At 40.5% G+C, this 26993-nt stretch overlaps 8 protein-coding genes, 1 long non-coding RNA gene, 1 other non-coding gene and 1 pseudogene across 13 annotated transcripts; 6 read left to right on the top strand and 5 right to left on the bottom strand.

The window, feature by feature from the left end:
* Nucleotides 1-205: 205 nt before the first annotated feature.
* On the top strand, nucleotides 206-1750 carry LOC103870697 (putative oxidoreductase TDA3). Its single transcript, XM_009148856.3, has 2 exons — nucleotides 206-1201; nucleotides 1274-1750. Exons 1-2 carry the CDS (start codon nucleotides 364-366, stop codon nucleotides 1642-1644), a joined length of 1209 nt encoding a protein of 402 aa, XP_009147104.1. The 5' UTR covers nucleotides 206-363; the 3' UTR covers nucleotides 1645-1750.
* A 4074-nt stretch (nucleotides 1751-5824) lies between these two features.
* LOC117133997 lies at nucleotides 5825-6451 on the bottom strand. The gene has a single exon (XM_033291347.1). It carries the CDS (start codon nucleotides 6404-6406, stop codon nucleotides 5888-5890), a length of 519 nt encoding a protein of 172 aa, XP_033147238.1. The 5' UTR covers nucleotides 6407-6451; the 3' UTR covers nucleotides 5825-5887.
* On the bottom strand, nucleotides 6406-7068 carry LOC117133996. The gene has a single exon (XM_033291346.1). The coding sequence runs from the start codon at nucleotides 7041-7043 to the stop codon at nucleotides 6468-6470; it is 576 nt and encodes a 191-aa protein (XP_033147237.1). The 5' UTR covers nucleotides 7044-7068; the 3' UTR covers nucleotides 6406-6467.
* A 66-nt stretch (nucleotides 7069-7134) lies between these two features.
* Nucleotides 7135-8712, top strand: LOC103870699. Of its 2 annotated transcripts, none has more exons than XM_033291345.1 (4): nucleotides 7135-8036; nucleotides 8127-8210; nucleotides 8269-8376; nucleotides 8474-8712. In XM_033291345.1, the coding sequence occupies exons 1-4, from the start codon at nucleotides 7733-7735 to the stop codon at nucleotides 8587-8589; spliced, it is 612 nt and encodes a 203-aa protein (XP_033147236.1). In that variant the 5' UTR covers nucleotides 7135-7732; the 3' UTR covers nucleotides 8590-8712. The 2 variants fall into 2 exon arrangements, with proteins under 2 accessions (XP_033147236.1, XP_009147107.1); XM_009148859.3 differs by having other exon boundaries at nucleotides 7139-8036; nucleotides 8278-8376.
* LOC103870698 (GPI transamidase component PIG-T) lies at nucleotides 8655-11673 on the bottom strand. Of its 2 annotated transcripts, none has more exons than XM_009148857.3 (5): nucleotides 11170-11673; nucleotides 9546-10709; nucleotides 9305-9448; nucleotides 9052-9232; nucleotides 8655-8948 (listed from the first exon to the last, which is right to left on the bottom strand). In XM_009148857.3, the coding sequence occupies exons 1-5, from the start codon at nucleotides 11398-11400 to the stop codon at nucleotides 8752-8754; spliced, it is 1917 nt and encodes a 638-aa protein (XP_009147105.1). In that variant the 5' UTR covers nucleotides 11401-11673; the 3' UTR covers nucleotides 8655-8751. The 2 variants fall into 2 exon arrangements, with proteins under 2 accessions (XP_009147105.1, XP_009147106.1); XM_009148858.3 differs by having other exon boundaries at nucleotides 8655-8945; nucleotides 11170-11648.
* A 566-nt stretch (nucleotides 11674-12239) lies between these two features.
* LOC103870700 (purple acid phosphatase 15) lies at nucleotides 12240-14934 on the top strand. The gene is made up of 5 exons (XM_009148860.3): nucleotides 12240-12807; nucleotides 13042-13233; nucleotides 13318-14060; nucleotides 14345-14623; nucleotides 14706-14934. The coding sequence occupies exons 1-5, from the start codon at nucleotides 12534-12536 to the stop codon at nucleotides 14838-14840; spliced, it is 1623 nt and encodes a 540-aa protein (XP_009147108.2). The 5' UTR covers nucleotides 12240-12533; the 3' UTR covers nucleotides 14841-14934.
* LOC103870778 lies at nucleotides 14902-17118 on the bottom strand (annotated as a pseudogene).
* On the top strand, nucleotides 16476-16557 carry TRNAS-UGA. Its single transcript has one exon. It is a non-coding gene; the product is annotated as a tRNA-Ser (tRNA).
* Nucleotides 16610-22288, top strand: LOC103870702 (protein transport protein Sec24-like At3g07100). Its single transcript, XM_033291335.1, has 14 exons — nucleotides 16610-16803; nucleotides 16887-18083; nucleotides 18217-18355; nucleotides 18759-18949; nucleotides 19177-19284; nucleotides 19373-19576; nucleotides 19703-19934; nucleotides 20090-20239; nucleotides 20354-20510; nucleotides 20606-20733; nucleotides 20812-21134; nucleotides 21221-21409; nucleotides 21551-21796; nucleotides 21891-22288. Exons 2-13 carry the CDS (start codon nucleotides 17136-17138, stop codon nucleotides 21782-21784), a joined length of 3003 nt encoding a protein of 1000 aa, XP_033147226.1. The 5' UTR covers nucleotides 16610-16803; nucleotides 16887-17135; the 3' UTR covers nucleotides 21785-21796; nucleotides 21891-22288.
* Nucleotides 22289-22558: 270 nt separating this feature from the next.
* Nucleotides 22559-24277, top strand: LOC103870704 (desumoylating isopeptidase 1). 2 transcript variants are annotated; one of them, XM_009148864.3, is made up of 5 exons: nucleotides 22559-22717; nucleotides 22928-22969; nucleotides 23064-23161; nucleotides 23384-23700; nucleotides 23775-24277. In XM_009148864.3, exons 2-5 carry the CDS (start codon nucleotides 22961-22963, stop codon nucleotides 24173-24175), a joined length of 825 nt encoding a protein of 274 aa, XP_009147112.1. In that variant the 5' UTR covers nucleotides 22559-22717; nucleotides 22928-22960; the 3' UTR covers nucleotides 24176-24277. The 2 variants fall into 2 exon arrangements, with proteins under 2 accessions (XP_009147112.1, XP_009147110.1); XM_009148862.3 differs by having other exon boundaries at nucleotides 22590-22717; nucleotides 22916-22969.
* Nucleotides 24231-26820, bottom strand: LOC103870703. Its single transcript, XR_633434.3, has 2 exons — nucleotides 24746-26820; nucleotides 24231-24669 (listed from the first exon to the last, which is right to left on the bottom strand). It is a non-coding gene; the product is annotated as an uncharacterized LOC103870703 (long non-coding RNA).
* Nucleotides 26821-26993: the final 173 nt, after the last annotated feature.

Consider the following 26993-nt stretch of genomic DNA (forward strand, 5'->3'; position numbering starts at 1 on the left):
GATATCTTCCACTCAACTCACTAGTAATATGATCACGTAAACCTTCCATGACTCTATCACCGGTAGGTTCATATGGAATATGTCCACTATGATCATCACCATCTTCTTCTTTTTCTTTATCTTCATCTTCTTTTTCTTCTTCTTTTTACGGTGTAACAAACCTTCAAGCAAACAAGTGTGATTAAGGGGATTTCACAAACATTACTATTAGTTAAAACGGCGGTTACAGTAAAAAAAAAAAGACACAAAAAACAAGACTCAGTACAGTCTCCAGCTTAACTTTTCGGCCCAATAATAGCATAGGCCCATTAAGTAGTTTCTCAAAGTCGACGTGTGGACTCGGTGACTCATCTACCTCCTCATATGGCGATGATCTCATCCTCATCATTCCCTCCGGCGTTATCCACACGATTGACCCACACACGAACAATCACGATCCGCTCCAACTCATCAAAACCAATGGCGAAGCGTGCCGTCGTATGCGGCGGAGGCGTGATCGGCGTCTGCACGGCGTATTTCCTCGCCAAGAAAGGAGTCTCCGTCACCATCGTCGAACAATCCGCCGTAGCGTGCGCCGCTTCGGGTAAAGCCGGAGGCTTCCTCGCTTTCGATTGGTGCGACGGAAGTCCGGTTGGGTCCTTAGCACGCGCGAGCTTCGACCTCCATCGATCCCTCTCCGAGGAGCTAAACGGCGTCGAATCGTATGGGTACAGACCTCTTACGACTCTCAGCGTCACCGTAACGGAATCAAATCCTGTGTCGGGAGGTTTGGTGGGCTTACCGGATTGGGTCAACGGCCCAGTTAAAAGCCCATCTACGATCGGCACGACGCGGACCACCGCGCAGGTGCATCCTCAGCTCTTCACCAGGAAGGTGTTGTCGACGGCGGTGGAGAAGTACGGCGTCGAGGTTGTGATCGGGAGGCTTGAAGAGGTGAGGGTGGAGCAAGGGCGAGTTGACTCGGTCGTGCTCGAAGGTGGGCGAGTTATAGAGGCTGACTCGGTGGTTCTTGCGATGGGACCGTGGTCCGGTAAGTTTGAGATGTTGTCTTCGGTGTTTAGGGTGTACGGTACGAAAGCTCATAGCATTGTCCTTGAACCGAAAGAGCCAAACGCTATAACTCCTCATGCTCTTTTCTTAAGTTATTATCCTTCTAACGGTGGTGGGGCCCTGGACCCTGAAGTGTACCCTCGTCCCACAGGTAATGTTCGGTTTTTTTTTTTTTTTTTAGTATCTGGATTAGTGATTGGTTTGGTTGTTTATTTTTTGACAGGTGAAGTGTACTTATGTGGAATGTCATCACAAGAAGAAGTACCTGATGATCCAGATCAGGTGACTAGCAATCCTGAGTCCATAGAGGTTCTGAAAAGAGTAGCTAAAACAGTTTCGAGTTATCTAAACGAAGAGAACGCTCAAGTGAAGGCAGAGCAAGCTTGTTTCTTGCCTAGCACCGAAGATGGTGTCCCTGTGATCGGTGAGATTCCGGGTATCAAAGGTTGTTATGTAGCCACAGGACATAGTTGCTGGGGGATTCTGAATGGTCCAGCTACTGGATCTGCATTAGCTGAGCTGATTGTAGACGGTGTGGCCACTAGTGTTGATCTTAGCCGGTTTAGTCCTTCCCGGTTTAGCAAGCGAAGATGAATTGAAAGGGTGTAGTAAACTTTTTATCCTTAATACTTTCTGTAAACGTTTAATCTTTAATATAAAATGCTGGAGTAGGGAATATCACTGGCTTGCTTGCTTGTAATATTCAAGTTAAAAATATCATGGAATTAACTGGATTAGTGAAATAGTTTAAAGCTTAAAGAAAAGGAAGAAGTGGTAAAGTGGCCCATGATGTAAATCTCTCAATTAAAAAGGGTTTATAAACCTAGTCAGTCATCTATAATTCCCAGAACTTAGTTAAATTCAGAATCTAAGGAGGTGTTATTTTTTTTTTTTTTTTTTTGAATTGAATGTTAAATTGAACTAAAAAAAAAAAGACATTACATCAAGTGTTTTTCAAACATAAATCGCAACATTTTCGAACAATCTATTTATATCTTCGAACTTGACTAATATCCCTCTTTTTCCTATCCTCTAGTACCAAACCAAAAAGACATCCCTTCTCTATAGTCCTTGTCTCCTCTTCTTTGAACCACAGTGAACTGATTTCTCACATTCTTATCCAACCTCCTTATCATAACTTCTGCAGGCACTGCATCTTCTCCATGCCTTCGTCTATTGCGCTCTCTCCAAATAGTATGAACCGTTGCCTGCAGAACATATCTCATTGTGAACATCTGCAATCTGCTCCAACTTGGACTCTCCACAAGCATTCTAATGATCCTTTCCCAATCAACAGTATACTGATCATGAAGAATGCCTTTCGTTAATGCCTCCCACACTTGAGCTGAGTAAGGACACTCAAAAAAGAGGTGATATAATGTCTCCAAAGGCTCTCGGCATAAGACACAAGAAATATCAGCAGCACCATTCCAGTTTCTCATTCTATCACCCGTTGCTAGTCTCCCCCGTATAGCTATCCAAGTAACAACTGAGAATTTTGGGGTTGCATGTTTGAACCAAATCGCTTGATGCCAGTAACAAGACTGATGTTTTTCTCTAATACTAAGCCAAGTACTTTTTGTAGAGAATTTCCTTTTGTACTTACCTTTTTCATTCTTCCATAGAGGAATATCCACTTCCTCATTTCTATTATCTTTGAACTTCTCTATCTCCATCTCTATTCTGTTGAGTATTTGTATTCGATGATGCCTCTTCCTGTGGTTTAAGCAATCCTCTACTTTTGCATTCATCAAGATACCCATGTCTATATGACTGCCCTCCCCTGCCACTTCCTTCAAACGACCCATTGGGTTCCACATTTCATACCAGAAAGAAGTTCCTCGACCATTACCCACCTCCACTCTGTAGAAATGCTTCGCCATCTCTCTACTCTTAAGAATTTTCCTCCACATCCAAGACCCACTCTGTGTATTATCCTTAACCGTCCAAAGTGAGCCTTTTCTAATAAGATAGACCTTGATCCAATTCACCCAAAGCGAGTGAGCCGATAGAATTCTCCAAATTAGTTTGAGACAGCTAACTTGATTCACCTCCTTTAGCGGTCTCAATCCTAGTCCTCCTTCATATTTCATCTTGCAAATGTCTTCCCAAGATATCTTAGCTTTCCTGCCATTCAGCTCTGGACCAGACCATAGAAAAGCAGAACAAATTCTCTCTATCTCCTTTATACAACCACTGGGTAATCGAAAGGATGCCATCCAAAAATTAGTGAGACTTCTAATAACAGAGTTGATCAGTTGAAGTCTACCTGCATAGGAAAGGAACCTCCCTGTCCAGGATCTGATTCGCTTCCTAATCTTCTCAACCAAGGGTAGAAAATCAGTGACAGTCATGTTCTTTGTCAGTAGAGGCAAACCAAGGTAGCGAACCGGCAGTTTCCCCGTAGCAAACTGGAATTGCCGTAATATCTCTTCCCCTCTCTGATCCGCTCCAGCCATAAACAACACTGATTTTTCTCTACTAATCTTAAGCCCACTCATCTTATCAAAATCCTCAAAGATCTTAATAATCCCATCAATAGAGCTTCTCGTGCCATCCGTAAATATCATCAAATCATCCGCAAAACAGAGATGAGTGAGATCAATATTTTTGCATCTTGGATGGTATCCTATTCTCCCTTTCTTCGCAGCATCATCCAGCATCTTTGACAAGACATTCATACATATCACAAACAAATAAGGAGAGAGGGAACAACCTTGCCGTAGACCCCTTTCACTTTGGAAGTAGCCTGCTAAATCTCCATTAACTTGGACTGAGAAGGATGCAGAAGTTATACACAGCTGAACCCAGTTGATGAATTTGTTTGGCAGACCCAAGGCTTTTAGAGTATTGATTAGGAAAGGCCACTGCACTGAATCGAACGCCTTCGAGATGTCTATCTGCATTGCACACCGAGGAGAAATATCATCCTTATGATAGTCTTTCACTATCTCCATCGCTAGTAGTACATTCTCCATCAGTAAGCGCTCTTTAATAAACGCAGACTGATTCAAAGTGATGAATTGAGGCAGTATATTCTTCAACCTATTTGCGATAATCTTCGAAATTATTTTGTAGAGGACATTACAGCATGAGATGGGCCGATAGTCCTTCATCATCTTCACTACATCTTTCTTTGGAACCAGAGTTAATATTGTGGAATTCAAACCTTTCGGTAAGAAGCCTTTGATGAAGAAAGATTGGATCGCCATAGTGACATCTCCTCCAATAACTTCCCATGCCCCTTTGAAAAATTCCGTTGTGAATCCGTCAGGGCCCGGCGATTTGTTTCCAGGCATATGGAATAACACCTTCTTTATCTCTTCTCTAGTAACCTCTCTCTCAAGTCGAAGACAATCACCCTCACTGCATTGAAATCCCAAAAGCTCCGTCAGACTCTCCACAGAAGCCCCCATAAAATCATCCGGTTTCAACTTCATAAACTCAGCAAAAAAATTCTCAGCTTCTGCCTTAATCTCATCTCCTGTCTTGGCTATAGATCCATCAGGTCTTTCAATCTCATGAATCGCATTCCTGGTTTCTCTTATTTTTGCTGAGCTGTGAAAAAAATTGTTGTTCCCATCCCCAACATCAAGCCAGTGAACTTTGGATCTTTGTTTCAAAAATTCCTCTTCCAATTCTGCTAGCCTTTGCCATTTTGTCACCGCTCTTCCCTCTTCTCGAATTTTCTCCACACTAGGACACTCCATAGTTTCCTTCTGCTTCCTACATAAATCGACATATGCTTCCCTCGTTCTCTTAGATAACTCCCCCAGCTTTAGTTTGCTCAATTCACGAAGAGGCTGCTTCAAAGCCTTCAAACGCTTTGTGAGTTTGAACATAGCAGAAGTCGAATGGAATAATGCCTCATAGTCCTTCCAGTTATCTTCTATAAGAACGCCAAACTCTGGCATCTTGGCTATAACATTAGTGAACTTGAAAGGTTTGCGCTTACTTGTTTCACCCTGCTTCATGTGAATTCGACATCTCAAATGATCTGAGCATCCACCCGATTCGAATACACAATAAGAGACTGAATTATTTAACCATTCTTCATTCACTAGCACTCTATCCAGTTTTTTACAGACCAGCCCCTCTTCTCTCTTGTTACACCACGTGAACCTTGGACCTTGATATCCCATATCTGTCAGTTTGCAGTAGCTTATGACATCTTGGAAATCTCTCATACCCAAAGGAATCCGTGGAGAGTCCTCATAACCCGAATGTTCCTCACCATCAAGTATCTCATTGTAGTCTCCCATTAACATCCATTTCTTGTTTTTGAACATTTGCGAATCATGATGACTTCTAATATCCTCCCAAAGCTCCTTCCTACTCTCCATCAGATTATGAGCATAGATAAAAGAGCAGAAGAATTCTTCCTCCCCTTGCAACAAAACCGAGCACGTTATCATCTGTGCACTCTTATATACCGGAGTCACCCTCACCTCTGGCCTCCACACTACCCACAATCTTCCCAACCTATTATACTCATAATTTGCCATAAAACTCCAATCCTTAAACACCTCTTTTACAATCTTTTCTGCCTTGTTCTCCCTTACTCTTGTTTCAATAAGACAACCAAATAAAATTGAATGATCTCTTAACCAGCTTCTCACCACTCCATGTTTAGTTGATTTATTGAAACCCCTTATGTTCCAAAAGAAACCTGCCATCAGTGCTGCTTCCTAGAACCCCTTTTCGTATCTTTAATATGATCTGAGATTTCAGGATTAACCACTCGATGATTCGTTTTCGAGACCCTCGGTAACATCTGCCTCGCTCTGCCTTTCTTGTTTGTTTCGATACTCTCTTCCACCATACTCTGCAATATGTCTTATGCTTCTTCATTTCTCATCTCCTCTACCTCTTCTATTTGCTCCACTTCCATCTTTTCGCCTTTTTCATCAGTATTCCTCAACGCATCAAATCTTGATGGGGTAGCAATACTCACTTGTCCATACTTCAAAGTTGTTACTGTAGGACTTCTTACTCTCTTGTCACCCAAGACTGTTTCCCACTCACTTATTTCCCCTTCCTCCAGCACCACTTCATCTTCCTTCTCTTCTGTGCTTTTTATTTCCATATCTCTTTCACTTCTCTTTTTTGTATTATTTACTTCCATCATCTGTATTTCTTGCTCAGTATTTTTTCTTCCTTCTTCAGCAACACTGTTATCTCCTTCTACTACTTTACTCTGATCTCCCTCTATTATTGTTGTCATCTTCTCTACCTCTTTCTCTTTTCTCTTCTCTTTACAGAACGTCTCATAATGCCCCCATCTTCCACAAGAAACACAACGAGGCGGAAGCCAAGGGTAAGTGTACTCCACTGTTATCCTCTCCCCTTGAATCATGTATTCAATCTTCTCTGGTAATTCTTTGGTCAGATCAGCTTTGACAAACACTTTAGCAACATCAAAGTTTGAGCACGCGATCGTCTCCGGGTGAAGATGATCTGGTACTCCCACTGTGCTTGTTATAAAGCTTAGACCCCTCCCACGAGTACATACTCATCGGCACCTTTGTGAGATGTACCCAAAGGGGAATCAGATTCGCATTTGAATCATCAACATCAGGAGACCATTTCGAGACCACCATTGGCACCCCCGCGATATTCCACATCCCTCTCCTTATGACCTTTTCCCTTATCTTCTCGCTTGTGATCCTTATTCTCATCGTCTTCTCATCCATCTCATATACATCCAGTTTCTGTGATTTCTCCCCAAACGCCCAAATCTTGTTAACAATCATATGTACCTTCGCAATATGAGGCGCTGTTTCCAGAAACCTTGCAATCACGAAGTCCTCCCAAAGATGATTTGATTTCTCCACGATATCCACCGGAACTTCAACCGTGCGCTTCCCATCCAAAATCGTTTGATCCACTTCGTATTTCGTCATGATTTGCTTTTCCTTCGCTACCGCTGCCCATGATTTCTCCTTCAGCCGATTCTCCGGTGGCGGATCCCCCGGAATCTCACTCGTAACCATCCCAGCTGCCTCCTCAGACAGCAGAGAACGTGACGGAAGTCGTAGATCGAGAATCGCCTTTCGTATCGCCAATTATCGCACTGTCACCCTTTTCGGATCTGTTTTAAGGAGGTGTTATTAGTTTATATGTTTTGGTTGATTTAGAAATTCATATAGTATTTATAAATCCAAGTAAAATATACAAATCCGGAGGTTTTCTTTCGGATTTGTGTCTTTGTATTTTTAACAGAAAAATCCAAGCAACTTCATTCAAATCTATTATAAAATCAAATATATTAGTAAATCCGTGCGATTGAATAACACTTGATTTGATATAGAATTTATGAATCATTAAACCAATAACACATGATTTTAATACAGATTTGAAAATCATAAATCCGAACTAGATTTAGTTCGAATTTTCAAATCCATAAAAATACAACAACCAATAACCTACTAAGACTACAAAAAAACATTTGCAAGTAATTTGAGCCAAATAAAAGCCCATTGAAATGAATGCTGAAGGCCCATCTGAACGAGAACCAAACAACCCAAAAGCTGAAAGAATCGCCGTCTGAGATGGAAGGTTATAGTGGAAGGTCTTTGAAGGACGACCAAAAAGGTCTGAGAAGAGTCTACAAAGGTACCGTTAACAGTAGCATATACGAGAAAGTTCAAGAATTCGTTGGAGCCCTGTAAGCAGAGTGGTGATGATGGGAGACGAGGGTTGGAGAAAGATTAGACTTTTATGCCCTTCTGTATCGAAAGTTATCGACTGGGTTGCTTGGAACGATCAGAAACTTGATTTTAAGTCTATAGCTGCAGCGTTTGGGCTCGAGCCGTCGACGGTGAAGCTCAATGGTCACTTCATAAGCAGAGATAGTGATTTAGTCGCTTCTTGTGTGACGTGGAAGTCTTTGCTAGCTTTCTTCTCAGCTAAAGGCTTGTCTACTGGTAAAGACGGAGGTGGTGCTCTTCTTGTCGACGGCAAGCTCTCTAGAGTCGGTACCAAAAGTGAGTTTCTTTAAAGTTTAACAAATCTTGAATTCAAAATATTTTCTAATTAGTTATATTTTCTGATGATACTTGTGGTTGATTTCACAGGAGCATACTCTGGTTCTCAGGAGGACATAACCATCAACAATCTTGGTCTAAACAGAAACAAGAAGTTGAAAGATAAGTGTTCAGGTACGGGGAACATTGTGGTTTTGATATATCTACTTTTGAGTTTAATCTGACTTTTCAGTATCAGCAGGTGATGAACCTCTGCTCTCTGGAAGCAACAAGAGAAAACTCTTGTCTGAAGATATGCAATCACTCAAGAAACTAAAACTCAATAAGGGTGATAGCTCAGGTATAAGCTCAGTATTTTCTCTTCTTTGAGATGTATTAAGACAACACTATGGTCTCTTCTTTGATGTTCCTATGGGGGGTGTTTATGTATGTTGCAGGAAGACAAAGTGAAATCGGAAAAACGCCATTAAAATGCAGTTTCACTAGTGATGGGCTCAAGAGGACAAGAGAAGATGATATGATTGCTTCCGCATCTTGTAAGAAGATAAGATAGAGAAGTACTATGTAGAAACAGAGCATGCTGTAATAGTTTTGTTCTTGTGTATTGGCTAAAAGCTAAATGCAAAATTTAAACTCTTAAAGTGCAAATCTTAATGGTCCAAAACACTCTTGTCGATACACATTGTACAACTAGTCTCTCTTGAAAGTGTTGAGCCTACTTATCCGTGGAAAAATATTGCCATGCTGCAGCAACTCCTGCAACCAAAATGATCTTGAAGAGAAGTTTACTAGACAAAACCGAAGATTGAGCTGCTGCTGTCGACTCTGATGATGGTGATTCAACTGGTCTTCCTCTGATCTTGGCTGTGAATCTTGATAACAACTGCTTAAGCCCACCTGTTTTCTTTCCTGCTAGAGAAAACAGAACAATCATAAACTTGAAGTTACAATCCAGATCAGAGCTTTAAAATGATAGTGAAAACCTGGTCTGGCCCTATAGCATTTGATGACTAACCTTTGCTTTTGAGAAACCTTTCTTCTTCACCTATTCGTCTACGGAGAGCATTGAGCAATGACCCGAAGTACAAAGCGAAAACAGTGCACGTGATAGTGATGACGTTGTAAGGCATGCTAAAATCAGGGGTTGTCAAAGGTACGAGCAATACTTCTGTGTAAGAGCGCACTAATGACTTCTCCTGCAACAATCCAAAGGATAAAAGTAAGTCATTACATTTGAATTAGGTGACAGGGGTATACATTTTTTTTACCTTAAATTTTGATAACAAGGGCAATGTGCTTAGTTCTTCTTTGAAATCTAAGTTTGCATGATGATCAGGAAAGCTTATCAAAGCCGATGGAATGTCGAATCCTTGGTTAGCATCAGGAGGATATTCATCTATATGTAGAAAACCCTATTGACCAAATTTTCCAGAAAAAAAAATAGAATACAAATCATTTTCCTGACACTCAGATCAATCTATTTGATGATAAAAGATAACAGAAGATCACCTTATCATACTCTATGGATATGGCTGCAGATTTCACTTCACATGGTAGTTCCAGCATCATCTCCATCATGCCAGATGACATTTTATCAGTAGATGGTGAGACATTGATCTTCTTTAAGACCTCACTGCTTGTATTCTGTTGTTGGTCCACAAAGATTTGTAGAGTGTGATAATAAACCTTAACATACCACGGGAAAATCTGGAAAACGTTAGCTCTTATTGTACATCGGCCGCCATTAGTGAGATCTCTGCCGGATAACTTATCCTGCGATTCTGTGGCTTTTAACAAGATGGCTATTGCACCCCTTTCGTTCCCGCTTCCCATCAAGAACCGAGAAGCGTGTAATGGAGCTTGTTTGCATGACCACTTTGAAGGAAGCTTCCAAGTAAGACCAAGATCAAACGGCTCACTGTCACTGGATTTGTCAATATTGAAGATATAAAGAAAGCTGCTGCTTTCTCGGAGAGTCCTATCTGGCTGTGTGGACAATTCAAATTCTTCGTTCTTCCAGAGTGCTTGATGCGCAAGACCCTCCATTTGAAGATATACATTACTTGACTTTGCAAGAACACATTTTCCGACAACTTTTCTCCCAAAGAGTGAACTAAGTGACCAACTTGGCTGTAGATCTTTCCCATCATAAACAGTGTCAGGCTGAAGAACAACAGTAAGACTCTGCTCAAGCAACATCCCAGAACCCAACCCCTCTTCACCAGAATCAACCATAGATAAATGCAATCTCTGAGAATGATAAAACCCTCTATAAACAGACGGCCTATTCATCAACGCAGAGATCCCATCCTTGTCTCTACACGGAAGCAGCTTCAGCCACGGCGTCAAATTCTCAGTACAAACAGCTTCACGCGGCAGCGAACCATACCTCAGCTTGTCTGCGCTTCTCCCGAACCCCCACGTAGGAGCAGCATACGAAGTCGAAGATTCGAGAAAGTTGATGGAAGCACAGAAAAGCCCTGAGAGCGCGTGTGTTAAGTTCTTCCAAGAAGTATCAACTTGCGCATGAGGAACATCAAACACAGCCCAAAGCTCGACACCAACAGGCTTCGCGTTCATACTTGATAATGAATCATATCCTCCCCAGTGTTCGTGGTTCCAACGTCCCTGAGTGAAAGATAGCTCCATCTCCTTGACTCGAAACTTCTTAACCTGTGTTTAACAATCCACGTGTCAGAGATTACATAAACCTCTTAATAATTAAAAAGTAAATAAATATTGTTTCATATGGAATAGCAATCATAGGTTACTCAAGAAGCTATCAGGATCCAGAACAAAGCCTAACGAAACATTTGCCTCAAGCTTTTAATTAAGATTAATCTTAAATTGTCTAGGGCCTCAGACCATAATTAACTCCGTCAATTTTTTAATTAAGATTCTTAGCTTCGGCTAATAGATGATAAGAACTCCGGCTAAGAGACCGGGGTTAATCGTGCTCTCAGGGAAGATCCAAATGATCAGATTCCTTCTAACTGCAAAAGATCAAGGAAGATTCTGATCTAATCGCATCCGAGCTAAAACCTATGCTTCACAGTGCAACCTAATACGAGCAATCTCTTCCCCTAATGTCTAAGCTCAGTGCAATCGTATGGGGAAAGAGGTTATTATTTACCAGCTGAGAAATAGCTTTGGGGAAGAGATGGTGGTGGCGGCCATGTGAGTTCGACGGAGGAGCTCGATTCTCGAAATGGAAATGAGCTAGAACTTTCCGATCGGGGAGAGGCTTCAACAGCAACGACTCGCTGAACTCTTCTTCTACTTCGTTCGATCCGAAGGCGATGGCGAGGAGAAACGATTGCAGAATTAACAAAGGGATCCACCAGGTGAGAACGGTTCTAGCCATAATCGGATCCGGAGACGGTTACCGTCGATCGAGCATTTACAGAGTGGATCGCTGAGCTCCGGCGACGAGAAAACGCGTTTTGAAGGGTAAACGCTGGAATAGACGCGATTAAAGAGCGTTTGCGGATAAAGTCGAAATCGTGGATTGAAAAACGAATGAGACCCGAAGACGTGAGAGCAGATTGGTTTACTTTACTCGGAACATTTTTAATTCAGCGCGTCTGTACAGATTTAGTTATTTTACAAACTTAAGCTATATAAATGGAAAGAAAAAAAATGTAAAGAGATTCTATCAAACCGCCATGATTAGAGCAACACACAATTTTTTTACTATGTGGCCATTCTAGAGCTATACATGAATATATATCAAGTCAAATGAACTATGCTTTTACTACTACCGTGTGTGAACGTTATAAACAATGTTGTGTTTTGAAAAACCGGACCGGTCTGACCGTGACCTGTTGTAAAAAGTTGAGTCTGGTTCGATTTAAAACTTGGATTTAAAATAAAATCGATTAAAAATCGGTAAAATTGATAATTCGGATCAATTTTAAAATTAGGTTCTAAATATCAGCATATAATTAATATGTTTTAATTATTAGAATTTAAATTTCATAATGAACGTTTGACTATTATTATTTAATTATTTTTTTTAGTTGATTCAATTTTCTTAAGAAATAATGTAAAAACATATTGAAGTATCCACAAAAATACAAAGCAGAAAGGCACAAAACATTATGGTTAGATTTCTCCACCACATAAGTTCGGAATATACTTATAATTTATGATAAACAAATGTCACTCTGTAACATTATATAATATATAGTTAAATCTCCTTGAAACTGCACATATAACACATCGGAAATTTCATTTTTTTTTTTAATATTCTTTATTTCAGTGTTGGAAAAGAATTTTTGGTCTCGTGATCAAAGTTGCGAGTTATATGACTTTAAGAGTGACGAATTTTTTGGTCTCATGATCAAATTTTTGGTTAGATTTGCTTAGCGGTAATGACTATTTAATCTGATACTTTAGATATTTTAATCTCTTCCCAAAATATCCCAACGCCAACATTAATAACAAAGCAGCCCACACTACTAACTGAAAAGCTCCGCCACAACCCTGTGGAAAACGATGACGTTTCATGACTATTCTATAACTTTCCTCAGACTCTCACTTCTTTGCTTTCTTTCGCCGGCAGCCTCCTCCGCCGATTATATCCCGTCAACGTTAGACGGACCGTTCGTACCGGTGACGGTTCCGTTAGACACATCTCTCCGAGGAAAGGCAATCGATTTGGCTGACACCGATCCTCGTGTCCGCCGCCACGTCACCGGCTTCGAGCCGGAGCAGATTTCTCTGTCTCTTTCCTCCGATTACGACTCCGTATGGGTCTCTTGGATCACAGGTTCCACTTCTCCACCACCCTTTACGTGATTTGTATAATAACTCTCTGCAAGTTCGTTTCTTTTTTATTATTTCGTCATAAAGGACAGAGTTATGTAATAAATGCTGAAAGGACGAATCTTATTACCAACTCTTTTTCAGACATAGAACTCTTTTTCAGTTACTTGTATCTAAAGTTAGGATCTTGTAGATAAATTTGTATTTAATTAATGAAATTATTATTGGGTTTTAAAAGGTGAGTTCCAAATCGGAAAGAACGTGAAGCCATTAGATCCGACAAGTATCGACAGTATTGTCCGGTTCGGTACTTTGAGACACTCACTGAGTCATGAAGCCAAAGGAACATCACTTGTTTATAGTCAACTTTACCCTTTTGACGGTCTCTTAAACTATACTTCTGGAATCATACACCATGTTCGCATTACAGGTTCTTAAATCTAACTATATTTTAAAAACAATTAAAAAACGTTATCGTTAATCAATTCTTGATAACTGGTTGTTTTAAACGCAGGGCTGAAACCAAGTACTGTCTATTACTACCGATGCGGAGATCCTTCACGACACGCTATGAGTAAGATACACCATTTCAGGACAATGCCTGTTTCTAACCCCTCGAGTTACCCTAGCCGAATAGCAGTTGTGGGTGATCTTGGTCTCACTTACAACACAACAGATACAATTACTCATTTGCTTCAAAACTCTCCGGATCTTGTTTTACTGATCGGCGACGTGAGCTACGCGAACTTGTACCTAACGAACGGGACAAGCTCAGATTGTTACTCTTGCTCTTTCCCGGATACGCCTATACACGAGACGTATCAGCCGCGTTGGGACTATTGGGGTAGATTTATGGAGACACTGACTTCGAAAGTCCCTTTGATGGTGGTCGAAGGAAACCACGAGATCGAGTTACAAGCCGAGAACAAGACGTTCGAAGCTTATAAGTCAAGATTCGCTTTTCCATTTAAAGAAAGCGGCTCTTCTTCTAAGCTTTATTATTCTTTTAACGCCGGTGGGATCCACTTTGTAATGCTCGGTGCCTACATCGCTTTTGAGAAGCCAGGCGAGCAATACGAGTGGCTAAAGAAGGATCTGGCTAAGTTTGATAGATCGGTGACTCCGTGGTTGGTGGTTTCTTGGCATCCGCCTTGGTATAGCACTTACACGGCGCATTACAGAGAGGCTGAGTGTATGAAAGAAGCTATGGAGGAGTTGCTTTACTCTTACGGTACCGACATTGTCTTCAACGGACATGTAAGACCCACCCGAACACAACACAACACTGTCTTCTTTTTTCTTTTCTTTTCTTTTAAATAAATAAATATATTAATTTCAACCCGAAAACTGGAACTTTAGATCCGGTTACAAGCTCGAAGTCAATGTATTACAGAACCAGTTTCGCCCACCCATTAAACCCGGCACGTTCCACTAGTCTGATTTTAAAATTCCTAGAAATCGGTTACTGTTCTCAGTCTTCGACAATGAATTGTCTTTTTTTTTTCTTCACCTTCAGTGATTGACTAAACATTTGTTTTCAGGTCCATGCTTATGAACGGACGAACAGAGTTTACAACTACGAACTAGACCCATGCGGTCCAGTTTACATAGTGGTTGGTGATGGAGGAAACCGCGAAAAGATGGCGATCGAGCATGCCGATGAACCCGGTAAATGTCCTGACCCGTTAACCACGCCGGATCCAGCGATGGGTGGGGAGTTTTGCGGTTGGAACTTCACCAGGACTGGTAAGTTCTGTTGGGATCAGCAACCTGAGTATAGTGCATTGAGAGAAAGCAGCTTTGGCCATGGAATATTAGAGGTAATAACGGTTTTAACTAACTCCTAAAAAACGCGCCAAAACCATGTTTAAGAGTTTTAATTAGATTTAATTTATAACGTAGGTGAAGAACGAGACGTGGGCACTATGGACATGGTATAGGAACCAAGACTCGAGTAGTAAAGTTGGAGATCAGATTTACATTGTGAGAGAACCTGATCGATGTCATGGTTACAACCGTCTTGTTGACCATTGTTAAGCTCAATGTTTGGTCTTTTTGTCTACACTGTTGAATGTAACATGTCTGAACGTTATCCAAGAAAATAATAAAAAAAATTTCGAAATTTCAAAGATATTGTTTCTAGAAGATTTCGAGGAACTCGAGGACGAAGCTGATGCAAACGGGACAATGACCTTTCTGAGCCATAAGCTCTTTAGAGCAGAGCTTACAAAACGTGTGACCGCACGGTGCAAAGGTCGCGCCTTTGATGTATACATGACAAACGCAGCAACTCAGCTCTCCTTCTCCTTCTTCTTCTTCCTCGTCTTCATCTTCTTCGTCTTCTTCTTCTTCGTCCATGGCGTATCTTGCTCCCGTCAACCCCATTTGCCGATCCGTCTCTTCCAACAGATCCATCAGCGACATCGTCTGCTTCGGCGCAGATGATTTCTCCTCTGCTTCTTCTTCTGAATCATCATCATTTTCGTCGTCTTCCTCGTCTGCTTCTGCAGCTTCCTGCGCCGCGACGGCTTCTCTCGCAGACATCTGCCTTTCGTCCTCGAACTTAACCACCGGATGACGGAGGATCCTATCGTCTTCGCCGTCACCGTGATCTCTAACGGAATCGTGACGTGAGAACTGCGGCTTGAAGCTCCTCGACGGCGGTCCGTCTCCAGGGATGCTTACGTCGGGGAGATCGTCCGGGTTTTTACTCGACCCGACCCGCATTGAAGGTCCGCGCGTGAACATCCCGCGTCCTGAAGGGCCAGGTGGATTTTCCGACATCGGGATTGCGTAGACTAAACCGGCGGAGTGTGATCGGTACGCTGGCTCCAAGGTGTTTGGGATTGGGGATAAGGATATCTGAGGCGGGGGTATGAAAAGACGAGATCCAAGCAGAACCGGTTCGTTTCAATAAAACCGGTCGATGAAGTGAAATAAAGTTTAGCTCTTTCTACAAACTATGGTGGAAACGTACCTCTTGCATCGAATTAGAGAGTGTTGAACAACGTTTTAGCTTAGATTGAAAATACAAAAGTTTGGATCATTTGTTTGTTTTTGTTTTCTTTTGGTAATTTTTTTTTCCTTTTGGATTTTCTATTAACTTTTTTTTTTTATCATTTAGACTTATTAGTTTTTTTTTCTTGCATCCTTCAAATTGGAAGAAAATTTGTGGCTATAAGTGTTTTAAAATGGAGAACCAGGGGTAGGAGGAACGAGTCTTAAGGTGAAAGAAAATTATCTAAATTAAGGATGTTTCCACAATTTTGTGACAAGAAGCTATCTACTTTCCTTATTTATTGATGATCAATGTGAATTATCACTCTTTTTTTATTACAAGGCTGACAAATTACCATACCAGGTTAGTGAATTTTTGCATGAAGAGACAAAATGTACATGGATCTACTGAAATGCTTTTTCTACGAGACTTCCAACCTTTCATCATGAAAATTTAACTAACAAAAAAATTAACTAATGTTAGCCTTTTATAAAGGACTCTAGGCCATTTTACATTAAACTTCTGACGTGATAAAAGATAATATTCATGCTTTATCACCAACAAATTGACAGTGGTTTGTTTTCCTATCAAGTGAGTAAATCTATGACTGAATACGTAGTAGTGATATTTTCTTGAGATATATACGTAATAGTATATTTGCAATTATGCAAAGAGTCAATATGTCCGAGTGGTTAAGGAGACAGACTTGAAATCTGTTGGGCTTCGCCCGAGCAGGTTCGAACCCTGCTGTTGACGATATTTTTGAAATTTGTTTTTTATTCAATACAAACCATAGTTGTAAATGACAAAACTAGCCTAATCTTTTTGCAATGGTAAGCCCAATTCTGGGCCCATTATCAATACCACATCGTCTCCTTCGCCGCGCAATGTTACGTGTCAAATCTTCTTAGAGTTACGATCTGAATCCGATCGCTGCTGTAGAATCAGTTTCGTGCTCCGCAGATTCTCGAGCTTCCTCTCTCTCTCTCTCTCTCACTTGAGGTAGTCTTCGCTCTCTAACCATTAATCAAAATTGATCTCAGTTTAGAATTCTTTAAGCTCATATTCAACGGTGATTGATCCAGATCTTCCCGAGCTCCAGAAGAAGGGATCGGAGAAAGAGAGTTTCTTTATACGTTTCTCGATCTGAATCATAATAAAAGATCTCTTCTTGCAGAAAGAGACGAAAGGTCTTTGCAGAAGTTGCCAGTTTTGAATTTGAAGTTAAAACTACCGATTCTTTGATGAGGTCTAGGTAGAATCTAGGATTGTAATTGATCTGCTCCCTTTGCTTTGAGTGTTTGCCTATACCTTCATCCAACAGTTAAGCAATAATGAATACGGAGAATCGGAATTTTCCAGCTAGGCCTCCTCCTCCTCCGTTCTCCTCCTCTCCTTTCGCATCTGCTCCGCCGCCAGGTGTTGTTCCACCTCAATCCGGTGGACCAGAGGCGGTTGGCTTTAGACCACCTACAAGGCCTTTCACACCTTCTGGTCCTCCTATGGCTCCACCAGCGGGTGTGATGAGGCCTGCAGGCCAACCTCCTTTGGTTTCTCAGCTTCCAGGGAGTAGACCTCCACCGCCATCAGCTTATGGTCCTCCCGGTGGTGGTGGTTCTTTTCAGCGGTTTCCAACCCCTCCTCCTAGTGGTGTACCACCACCACCTCAAACTCTTGCAGGTCACTTATCGCCTCCAATGTCTTTTCGCCCACAGCAACCAATGGCTTCTGTTACAATGGGACCTCCTCCACAGAGTATGACTTCTGGAATACCTGGAGGGTTTGCTTCTCCCTCTGGTCCTGGTTTTCAACAGTCCATGCCTGGTGGTCCACAGCCATCTTATCCTGGTTATCCCAGTAATCAAGTCTTACAGGGTCCCCCAAAGCCGTTCCAGTCTCCATCTCAGGGTCCTCCGTCTGCAGTCTCATCGTATCCTCCACAGACAGGAGGTTTTGCTCAGCACCCAGGACAGCAGAATATGCATCCAAGCTATGCTCCTCCTCCTACCAGTAACGTTCAAGGCTTGGTTGAAGATTTCAATTCGCTGTCCCTTTCAAATATTCCGGGGTCGCTTGAGCCAGGACTTGATCATACCTCGTTCCCAAGGCCATTGGATGGTGACGTGGAGCCGAGTTCGTTTGCTGAAGCGTACCCTATGAATTGCCATTCTAGATATCTGCGGCTGACAACTAATGCGATTCCAAATTCACAGTCTCTGGCGTCGAGGTGGCATTTGCCTCTAGGAGCTGTTGTTTGTCCACTTGCTGAGGCTCCTGAAGGGGTTAGTATTTGCCAAACTAATAATCAAGTCTTTTAAATTCTTTCATGTTTTGATAATCTGGAACTCTTCACCTGCTATATATGAGCATATAACTTTTCCCTTATTTTGAAATTGTCGTTTTATCTTTGTTCAGGAGGAAGTGCCACTAATTGATTTTGGTTCAAGTGGCATCATCCGCTGCAGAAGATGCCGTACCTATGTGAATCCTTATGTTACTTTCACAGATTCTGGAAGAAAGTGGCGGTGTAATATTTGTTCTATGCTTAATGATGGTAATTTTTCCGAATCTCCAGGATTAGTTTTGTTAACCAATGTGATATAGAACGTTTGTTGTTGATTGAATATGCCTTGTCTAATGGTCGTGCAGTTTCTTTCTCTCTGATTTTTCTTAATCGTTAGTTTTTCCCAGTTGTCTTTGTCTAATCTGTCCTAGTAGAATTATCGTAAATGGATTTGGTGAAAGCTACAAGGAACTGTTTTTGATGTTATGTATGTTTTTTTCTATTGTTGTGGAATGTCATCCCTGTCAATATAACTGTACATCTGATATGAACTTCTCCCAGTCACTGGAATGTCCTTTCCATAAACTATTTGAGAGATGGCTTTACGTCAGTACATGCAGGCATATGTTTATAAGATGAATATTCATGGTTATGGGTCTAATGTTTTGTTCAGTGCCTGGTGAATACTTCTCACATTTGGATGCTACTGGCCGAAGAATGGACTTGGATCAAAGGCTTGAGCTGACAAAGGGCAGTGTTGAAATTATTGCTCCAACAGAATACATGGTTCGGCCTCCGATGCCACCAATTTACTTCTTCCTCATTGATGTATCATTTTCTGCTACTAAAAGTGGGATGCTTGAGGTAAGCATGTTGGATTTTAATATTCCACCTTGTAATTTGTTGTGCAATAATATTGTTCTTCCTTAGTTAGTAAGAACCAATCCATGTCTGCTTTTATCTGAATACACTACGTATGGATGGATCTTGACTAGATTAGACATGCTGTCCCCTGTAGAGACATGCTGTCCCCTGTAGAGGCATGCTGTGAAACTTTGATCTTATGCTGACCCTTTTTTCTCCTTTGGCAGGTTGCTACTCAAACGATTAAGTCTTGTTTGGATAACCTGCCTGGTTATCCCAGAACTCAAATTGGATTTATTACTTACGACAGCACTTTACATTTTTACAACATGAAGGTAACATAATTGTAAATTCAGTGGATTTTTTTGTTCTGAAATACTTTAGCCTTAATCGCGTATTTTTTTTTGGACCTGGGTAATGCAGTCATCTTTGAGTCAGCCGCAAATGATGGTCGTTTCTGATTTAGATGATATATTTGTCCCATTACCGGATGATCTCCTTGTCAATCTGTCTGAGTCTAGAAATGTAGTGGAAGCCTTTTTGGACAGTCTGCCTCTGATGTTTCAAAATAATGTCAATGTGGAATCCGCTTTTGGTCCAGCCCTCAAAGCGGCGTACATGGTTATGGTTAGTTACTGTGCTGCCATGTCAAATGAAAATCAAATAATTCATTTGATGTGAGAGTCCTATATGGAAGCTCATCTGGAATTTGTATCAGTTTGTAGTTGACTCTGTTTTCTCTTTCTATTTCAGAACCAACTTGGTGGCAAGTTGCTAATTTTCCAGAACTCGTTACCTTCTCTTGGTGTTGGGCGGTTAAAGTTGCGCGGAGATGATCCTCGTGTCTATGGAACTGACAAAGAATATACTTTAAGAGTAGCTGAAGACACCTTCTATAAGCAAATGGCTGCCGATTGTACCAAGTTCCAGATAGGAATTAATGTTTATGCGTTCAGTGATAAGTACACTGATATTGCCTCCTTAGGTATGTGAACGTTACAGTTATTACTGGTTTTTTCTTTCAAGGGTGTGGAGTCAATATGTAACTGATGGTGCCGTCCTTCCCCCACGTTAAGTATTGCTGTTTTAAGTGCGGAGGCTTTATTAGTTTTATGTAGTAAAATGCATTGGTTTGTGTAGGGACACTGGCAAAATACACCGGAGGACAGGTGTACTACTATCCAGGCTTCCAATCGTCTATTCATGGAGATAAGTTAAGACACGAACTTGCTAGAGACCTTACAAGGGAAACTGCGTGGGAATCCGTTATGCGAATAAGATGTGGAAAAGGTTTAACAGTTTATGATACCGTAACAATATTCATTTGTGTTACTTGTTATGTCACTTAAGATTTGCTATCTTCGTTAGTATGCTACATCTGATCTTACATATTTTGGCATGCAGGAATTCGTTTCTCGTCCTACCATGGGAACTTCATGCTAAGGTCTACAGACCTGCTTGCTCTACCAGCTGTTGACTGTGACAAAGCATATGCAATGCAGCTAACTCTGGAAGAGACATTGCTTACAACCCAGACGGTCTATTTCCAAGTCGCTTTACTGTATCCTTGAATAGTTGATATTTAAATCATACTTAGTTTGAATTTTAGCTGGTACAACACATCATTTGGTTTTAGTAATCCTTGACAAAACTAAGATACACTGCTTCTTGCGGAGAGAGGCGTATAAGGGTACACACAGCTGTTGCACCAGTGGTTACAGATCTTGGAGAGATGTATAGACAAGCAGACACCGGTTCCATTGTCTCTGTATATTCTAGATTAGGTACGATACATTTCAATTTTTCCCAGTAGCATCATATGTTACTTTGGATTCTATTTCATGGCCGTTTTAATTCTGCAGCAATTGAGAAAACTTTATCCTCAAAATTGGATGATGCACGGAATGTCATACAGCAAAAGATTGTTAAAGCTCTCAGAGAGTATCGTAATCTTAACGCGGTGCAGCATCGGTTGGGGTCTAGATTAATATACCCAGAGTCTTTGAAGTTCTTGCCACTGTACGGATTGGCAATTGGTAAGTCCACTCCTCTTCAAGGTGGACCTGCTGACGCTTCACTTGACGAGCGCTGTGCGGCGGGCTTCACCATGATGGCTCTGCCTGTCAAAAAGCTACTGAAGCTGTTATATCCCAGTTTATTCCGTGTTGATGAGTGGCTCTTAAAGGTTTGTGCATCTCTATCTCAATGTACATTACCAAACATCTCTTTTCCGAAAATTCGTATATCATTTTATGATTCGCATGTTTGCAGCCATTAGCAGACCTTGATGACCTTAAGGACGTAGTAAGGAGATTGCCTCTGGCTGCAGAGAGTTTAGATTCTAGAGGCCTTTACATTTATGATGATGGCTTTCGATTGGTTTTGTGGTTTGGCCGAATGCTTTCACCTGACATTGCTAAAAATCTTCTTGGAGCTGACTTTGCAGCAGAGCTCTCAAGGGTATGCTCTTTTAATCTAAATGCATCCTTGCATATGAACTTATGAACGGACATGACATGCAATTTATTTTATCTACATGCTTTTTCTAAAGTATCTGGTAACATCACAGTATGTGTGTCTTTCTTATTGGTGGGACTTTAGGTTACACTGCAAGAGCAAGAGAATGGGATGTCGAAGAAGCTAATGAGGCTGATAAAGAAAGTGAGGGAGAATGATCCGTCATATCATCCCATGTGTTTCCTAGTGAGGCAAGGAGAACAACCACGAGAAGGCTTCCTTCTCCTCCGACATCTCATTGAAGACCAGATGGGCGGTTCGACTAGCTATGTTGATTGGGTTCTGCAACTTCACCGCCAAATCCAACAAAATGCGTAATAGTTCACAATGGTAAGAAACCTTTTTCCATTCCATGTTATAGCAAATACATAATGCGTAGTGTCCCAATGTCACATGTTCAGCGCTTCTTTTTTCTTTTTGTCAGACAACTTGGGTGACAAAATACGCCTCTCTGGACCATTAAAGAACTCATGAGCTCAACATCTTCTTCTTAAGCAGTTTATTGAGCTCAACAGGCAGAAGTTTCAGGATCATTGCGGTCTCTGCTTCTTGGGCATAATGTGTTGTTTTGGAAAATTACAGAAGCATACTTCCCTTTGAATTTTCTTCATTTGTTTTTTATAGAACTTTTCTCAAGTGCTGGCTTTGATTCGCCTTATAACCAGAATGTTTGTCATAAAGATTAGACATTTTTTTTGTTTTTTCTTCTGTGGCCATATTTTTTCGCTTTTCAAAATTTCTTGTGCGTCTGTACCAGATTTGTTTTGGGAGTTAACAGTCTGTCTTAATCATGGCTATTAACAATAGTATTGTCTTGATGAAGATGCCTACATATAAATAACAAACTATACAATGGGACTCAATTAGCAAAAATGAAAATGGTGTTGATATGAATACGAGTGAAACAATCTGTTATCCTTGTATATGTTTGAGAAAAAGACCATTGATAATGAATTTAACAGTTAAAAAAAAAAGACCATTGACTTTTTATTGAAACGTTTTATTTCAGGTATACTGGTCGGTTCGAACCGGCCCGTTTGGTTACGAGAAGAAACGTGTCAATATATTAGTGGGTCGTACTTTCTAGAACGGTATAGAAAAAGTCCGCGTCGCTTATACGACGCCGTGTTGGAATTTCAGTCGCTTGCTTTTATAAACAAACCTCTCTGTTATCGTCTCTCAGATTTAAAGCATATTATTCCGAGCTTGCTGGAGGAAGAGAAGAGCGTCGATTTACATTCGTTCGTTATCGTATGTTAATTTCTCTCTCCTTCTTTGATCACAAATCTATTTTACCAATTACATGTGGTTTCTCGATTTGTACTTTTCTAGATTTGGATTTATCTATTTGTGGGGTACTCCTTTTTATAGTTGTTTCTGGATTTGATATTCGGAAAGATCTGTTCGATTGAAAACCTTGTGAAGGAGTATTGATTTCGAGATTTCTAGTTTTCGTTTCAGGTAGTTAACTTCTTTTGAGCTTTGTATTCGAGAATGGCTGAGGTATGAATGATTCTCTTTTTGTTTTCATCGTTAATTGCTTGTTGATTCGTTATTAGTTTTGATTGAATTGGTGAAATATATAATAACATGGCAGGAAGCGCATAAGGTCACGTTGAATGTGTATGACCTAAGCAGAGGCTTGGCTCGCCAGCTCTCTGCTTCATTTTTGGGAAAGGTTATCGAAGGTGTCTGGTGAGTTATCTCTCTGTCTTAAACCTTTAAGCTCCATAGTGTTTGCCTTTAACTTGGGGTTAAGGTCTACACTTACTTTTTATAGTCAGTTGCAGCACAGGGTGTGAGTTTGGCATGTTTTTTTTTTGTTTGTATGCGCTCACGATTAATGAACAGTTGATTGCGTTAACGTTTTTGCTTGAGCTGGTATAGTAACATCTGAGTTATGTGTCCCTTTCGCAGGCACACGGGGATAGTTGTGTATGGGAATGAGTACTTTTTCGGAGGAGGAATCCAACATTTGCCAGCTGGAACCACCCCATATGGAGCACCGCTGCGAACCGTAGAGCTGGGTGAGACACACGTTCCTAAAGATGTGTTCGAGATGTATTTGGAGGAGATCAGTCCACGTTACACTGCTGAGTCCTACAATCTGCTTGCTCACAACTGCAATAACTTTAGCAACGAGGTCGCTCAGTTTCTGGTTGGTAAAGGGATCCCAGACTACATTCTTCAGCTTCCCAATGAGGTCATGAACAGCCCCATGGGTGGTCTTATAAGTAAGTAGCTTATACCTTGCAATCTGTTTTGCTTTTAGCTCGTATCTGATCTAATTTCAACTTCTCCTTTGCAGTGCCTATGATACAAAACCTTGAGACGACTCTAAGAGCCGGCGCTGTTCCTAACGCTCCCCAGTTTAGGCCTCAGACACAACCTCTTGGAGCTTTTAGCAAGGATGAAGGTCCAAAACTACCCACCACCAAACCTGAGAAAGCGTCCAAGTCTGAGGAGAAGTCTGAGGATGTCAAAACCTCAGCTCCAACTGAGAAAGCGTCACCGGTTGCTCAAGCTTCTTCTAGTAAAGAGAAGGTGAAGGAGGATCCTCTGGGCGATGCTAGGAGCAAGATTCAGGAAGAGATCACCCGTGAGTTTGCAGCTCTCATGGCGGAAGGCACACTAAGAGCAAGTGAAGCAGCCGCCATGGCGACAAAAAGAGTGATGCAAAAGTATGGTCATCTCAATGTATCTGCTTAGAGTAATAAAACAGATTAAACCATTTACTTTGCTATTGTATTGAGACCGAGTCAAATAATCTTGAACGATTTTTATTACTATTTTTTCAACTATATTCGTATATCAATCTTTCAACGATTTACAGATTTAAAAAAAAATCAGAAAATAAAAGAGCAAAAATATATAAGCATCATGGCAGTTAGGACGCTAGGGTCTCTGAACAATCTACTCCTATGCTATCCGACACAACCTGAGGAGGATCACTGGACGATGTTCCTGGTTCTAAGTCTCTTTGGATCTGTGAAAAATCTCTGCAGGAATATTGATGCCTGCAAAGCCTACCATTACGGCTGCAGCACCAATGAAGTCTGTGAAGCTTGGTTTGTTCCCTGATAAGCTGTCTACAATAGCTGCCAATGGAACCTGAATGGTCAGCCCCGCCGAAGCCACTGTGGTCGTTGTCAAAAGCACAGCCTTTGCGCATAGGTAGTCACTGAGTACATTATCTAACAAACCTGAAAACGCCAAAACACACATCATTCAAAAAAACATCCCAACATCAAATCCAAAGATTAACTTGATCTTATATACCTTTGCCAACCACCAGACCAAGCTGTTTCAAGGTCAGTGCATTGGACCGCTCTCTCTTTGTGAAGTTAGAGTATTACAGCAGCAGGTAGGAAGATAAAGAAGTTAAAGAGACCTAGAAACCCAAGAAGCTGAGCCATACTAAACCAGCCGCTTTTTTCATCATCATCATCAGGAAGCTTTTTGCGTATAAGAGTGATGTAGACAGCGTAAAACACCGCCGAGATCAGAGAAAGAACATCTCCAAGAGGAGGGTTCTTATCTGTTGCAGTTGAGTTCGATTCCGAGTCTCCCAGACTCACAAAACTCTCTGTCGAGAAGAACAAGACTCGTTGTTGGGAAACGGCTCAAGATTTCACCGACAGAGAGTTTTGTTCTTCTCGAAGTTCTTCATCACGTCACCGGAAATCTCGTCTGTACTTGCTGGAATCGCTTTCTCTCTCAGATAAGAATTCTAATTTGGGGATTTCGAGTATCTGAGCTATAATGGAAAAGAAGATTGGTAAAATACTAACAACAAACGTTATTGACTTAACGACTACTTATTTGGGTATCAATTTGCCGAGTCAACAAATAGTTGGGAAATAAAAGTATGCGAGCAATAGTTCGATATTTAAATTGCGGATTTTAAATAGTTCAAGAATTAATTGTTTATTTCCCCTTGAATCACCTTACAATTTGAGCTTTCTTATCAGGTCTCAGAGGTGTGCATACAGTGTATTGAAAAAGGCATTCGCCTTAGGTCCCCGAATAATATTATGTTTTTTAGGGTCCCAAAATTTAAAATAATTTTTAGTTTAGTTGCTTAAATTTATTTCTAAAAGAAACTTTCCACGAGAATCGAATAACTCAATTTCTAAATCCATATATTTTTTTCTTATAGGACATAACATAGCATATTTACGTAATAAACTTATTCTTGTAAGTATTAAACTTATGTATTTCGCGAAGGTGATATATTGTATTAGAAATTGTTTTTTTTATAATTGTATATAATTTTTTTTTAAAAACTTGCTTTAGGCCCCTAAAACCCTTCGCACGACACTGTCAGGTCTAACTTGAGATTTTTATTAGCCCAATCAGATTTAGATTTAAGGCCTTTTAGGTCTGAGGAGATTGAGGTAACTCATGTTTCAAGTTTTTTTATTTTTATTTTTAAATCAAGGTATTTTGGATACGAAAATTCTACTAATCCAGGAAGCCAGAAGACAAACCATGTAAAATACTCCATGTTCCACATGTGCGCAGTTTATTTGAGTAATCGGTTTTGAATCCGAAGTACTTACCATCTTTTTAAGTTCCTCGTACCACCTCATCACAATCATATGAGTTTTCTTGTTGTTTATGTTTCTCTCTAAGTACCAATTTATCAAGTTTTCATTAGAGATTGTCGAGGAGTCTCTTTCGTCACACACCAGAACTGTCTTTTCGATAATGTTGTGGCTCGTTAAAATGTAGCTCTAACGAATGACTTATCAATTTTTAATAAACAAAGGAACCATTTGACACATTTACCAACAGAGCTTATGATAAAGATATAGAGACACTTCATATCCCTAGTGTTTCTTGCCTTTGTACATACATTTGGAATCTGGCTTCGGAGTTCAGAAAATGACTTATGGAAATAGATAATTGGGTTGCATAGAGATATATAAGGAGAATTTTAGCCTAATATACATAGTGGAGACCCAAATTAACTAACTACACACTATGTGGCATTAATAGCCCATGGGATATACATCTTGTTTTGCTTGGACGAATATACCCCTCCGTCATGATGAAAAAAAAAACATGTTTGTACTCTGCCGCGGCAGGTCGCGAGAAAAGCGTGTCAGTTCAGTAGAGTACGTTCGAGATCGTAGATTGCCAAGTGGCTCACTTCTGCTTCACTTATTGTCTCTGGTTTTTTAGTGGAAAAGGTGGACGCTATCTACAAGATGACATTGGTAAAAGAAAATCTTTCAATTAATTTTTTTAAAAAAGATCTTTCAATTAATTTTTTTAGAGAAGATCTTTTAAGGGTTCTCATCTTTCAATTAATTTTCTTGGATTACATTCAAAATAATATAAGAAAGAAGATATTTCATTTAATTTTTTTAGAAGATTTTTTAAAAAAGGACTTTTGTTTAAAACATCTCCAATAGAATTCTATATTGTTTTGAATATAATCCAAGAAAATTAATTGAAAGATCTTCTTTCTTATATTATTTTTAATATAATCTAAGAAAATTAATTGAAAGATCTTCTTTAA

This window comes from Brassica rapa, chromosome A05 (genome assembly GCF_000309985.2).
Source record: "Brassica rapa cultivar Chiifu-401-42 chromosome A05, CAAS_Brap_v3.01, whole genome shotgun sequence".
Taxonomy (NCBI): domain Eukaryota; kingdom Viridiplantae; phylum Streptophyta; class Magnoliopsida; order Brassicales; family Brassicaceae; genus Brassica; species Brassica rapa.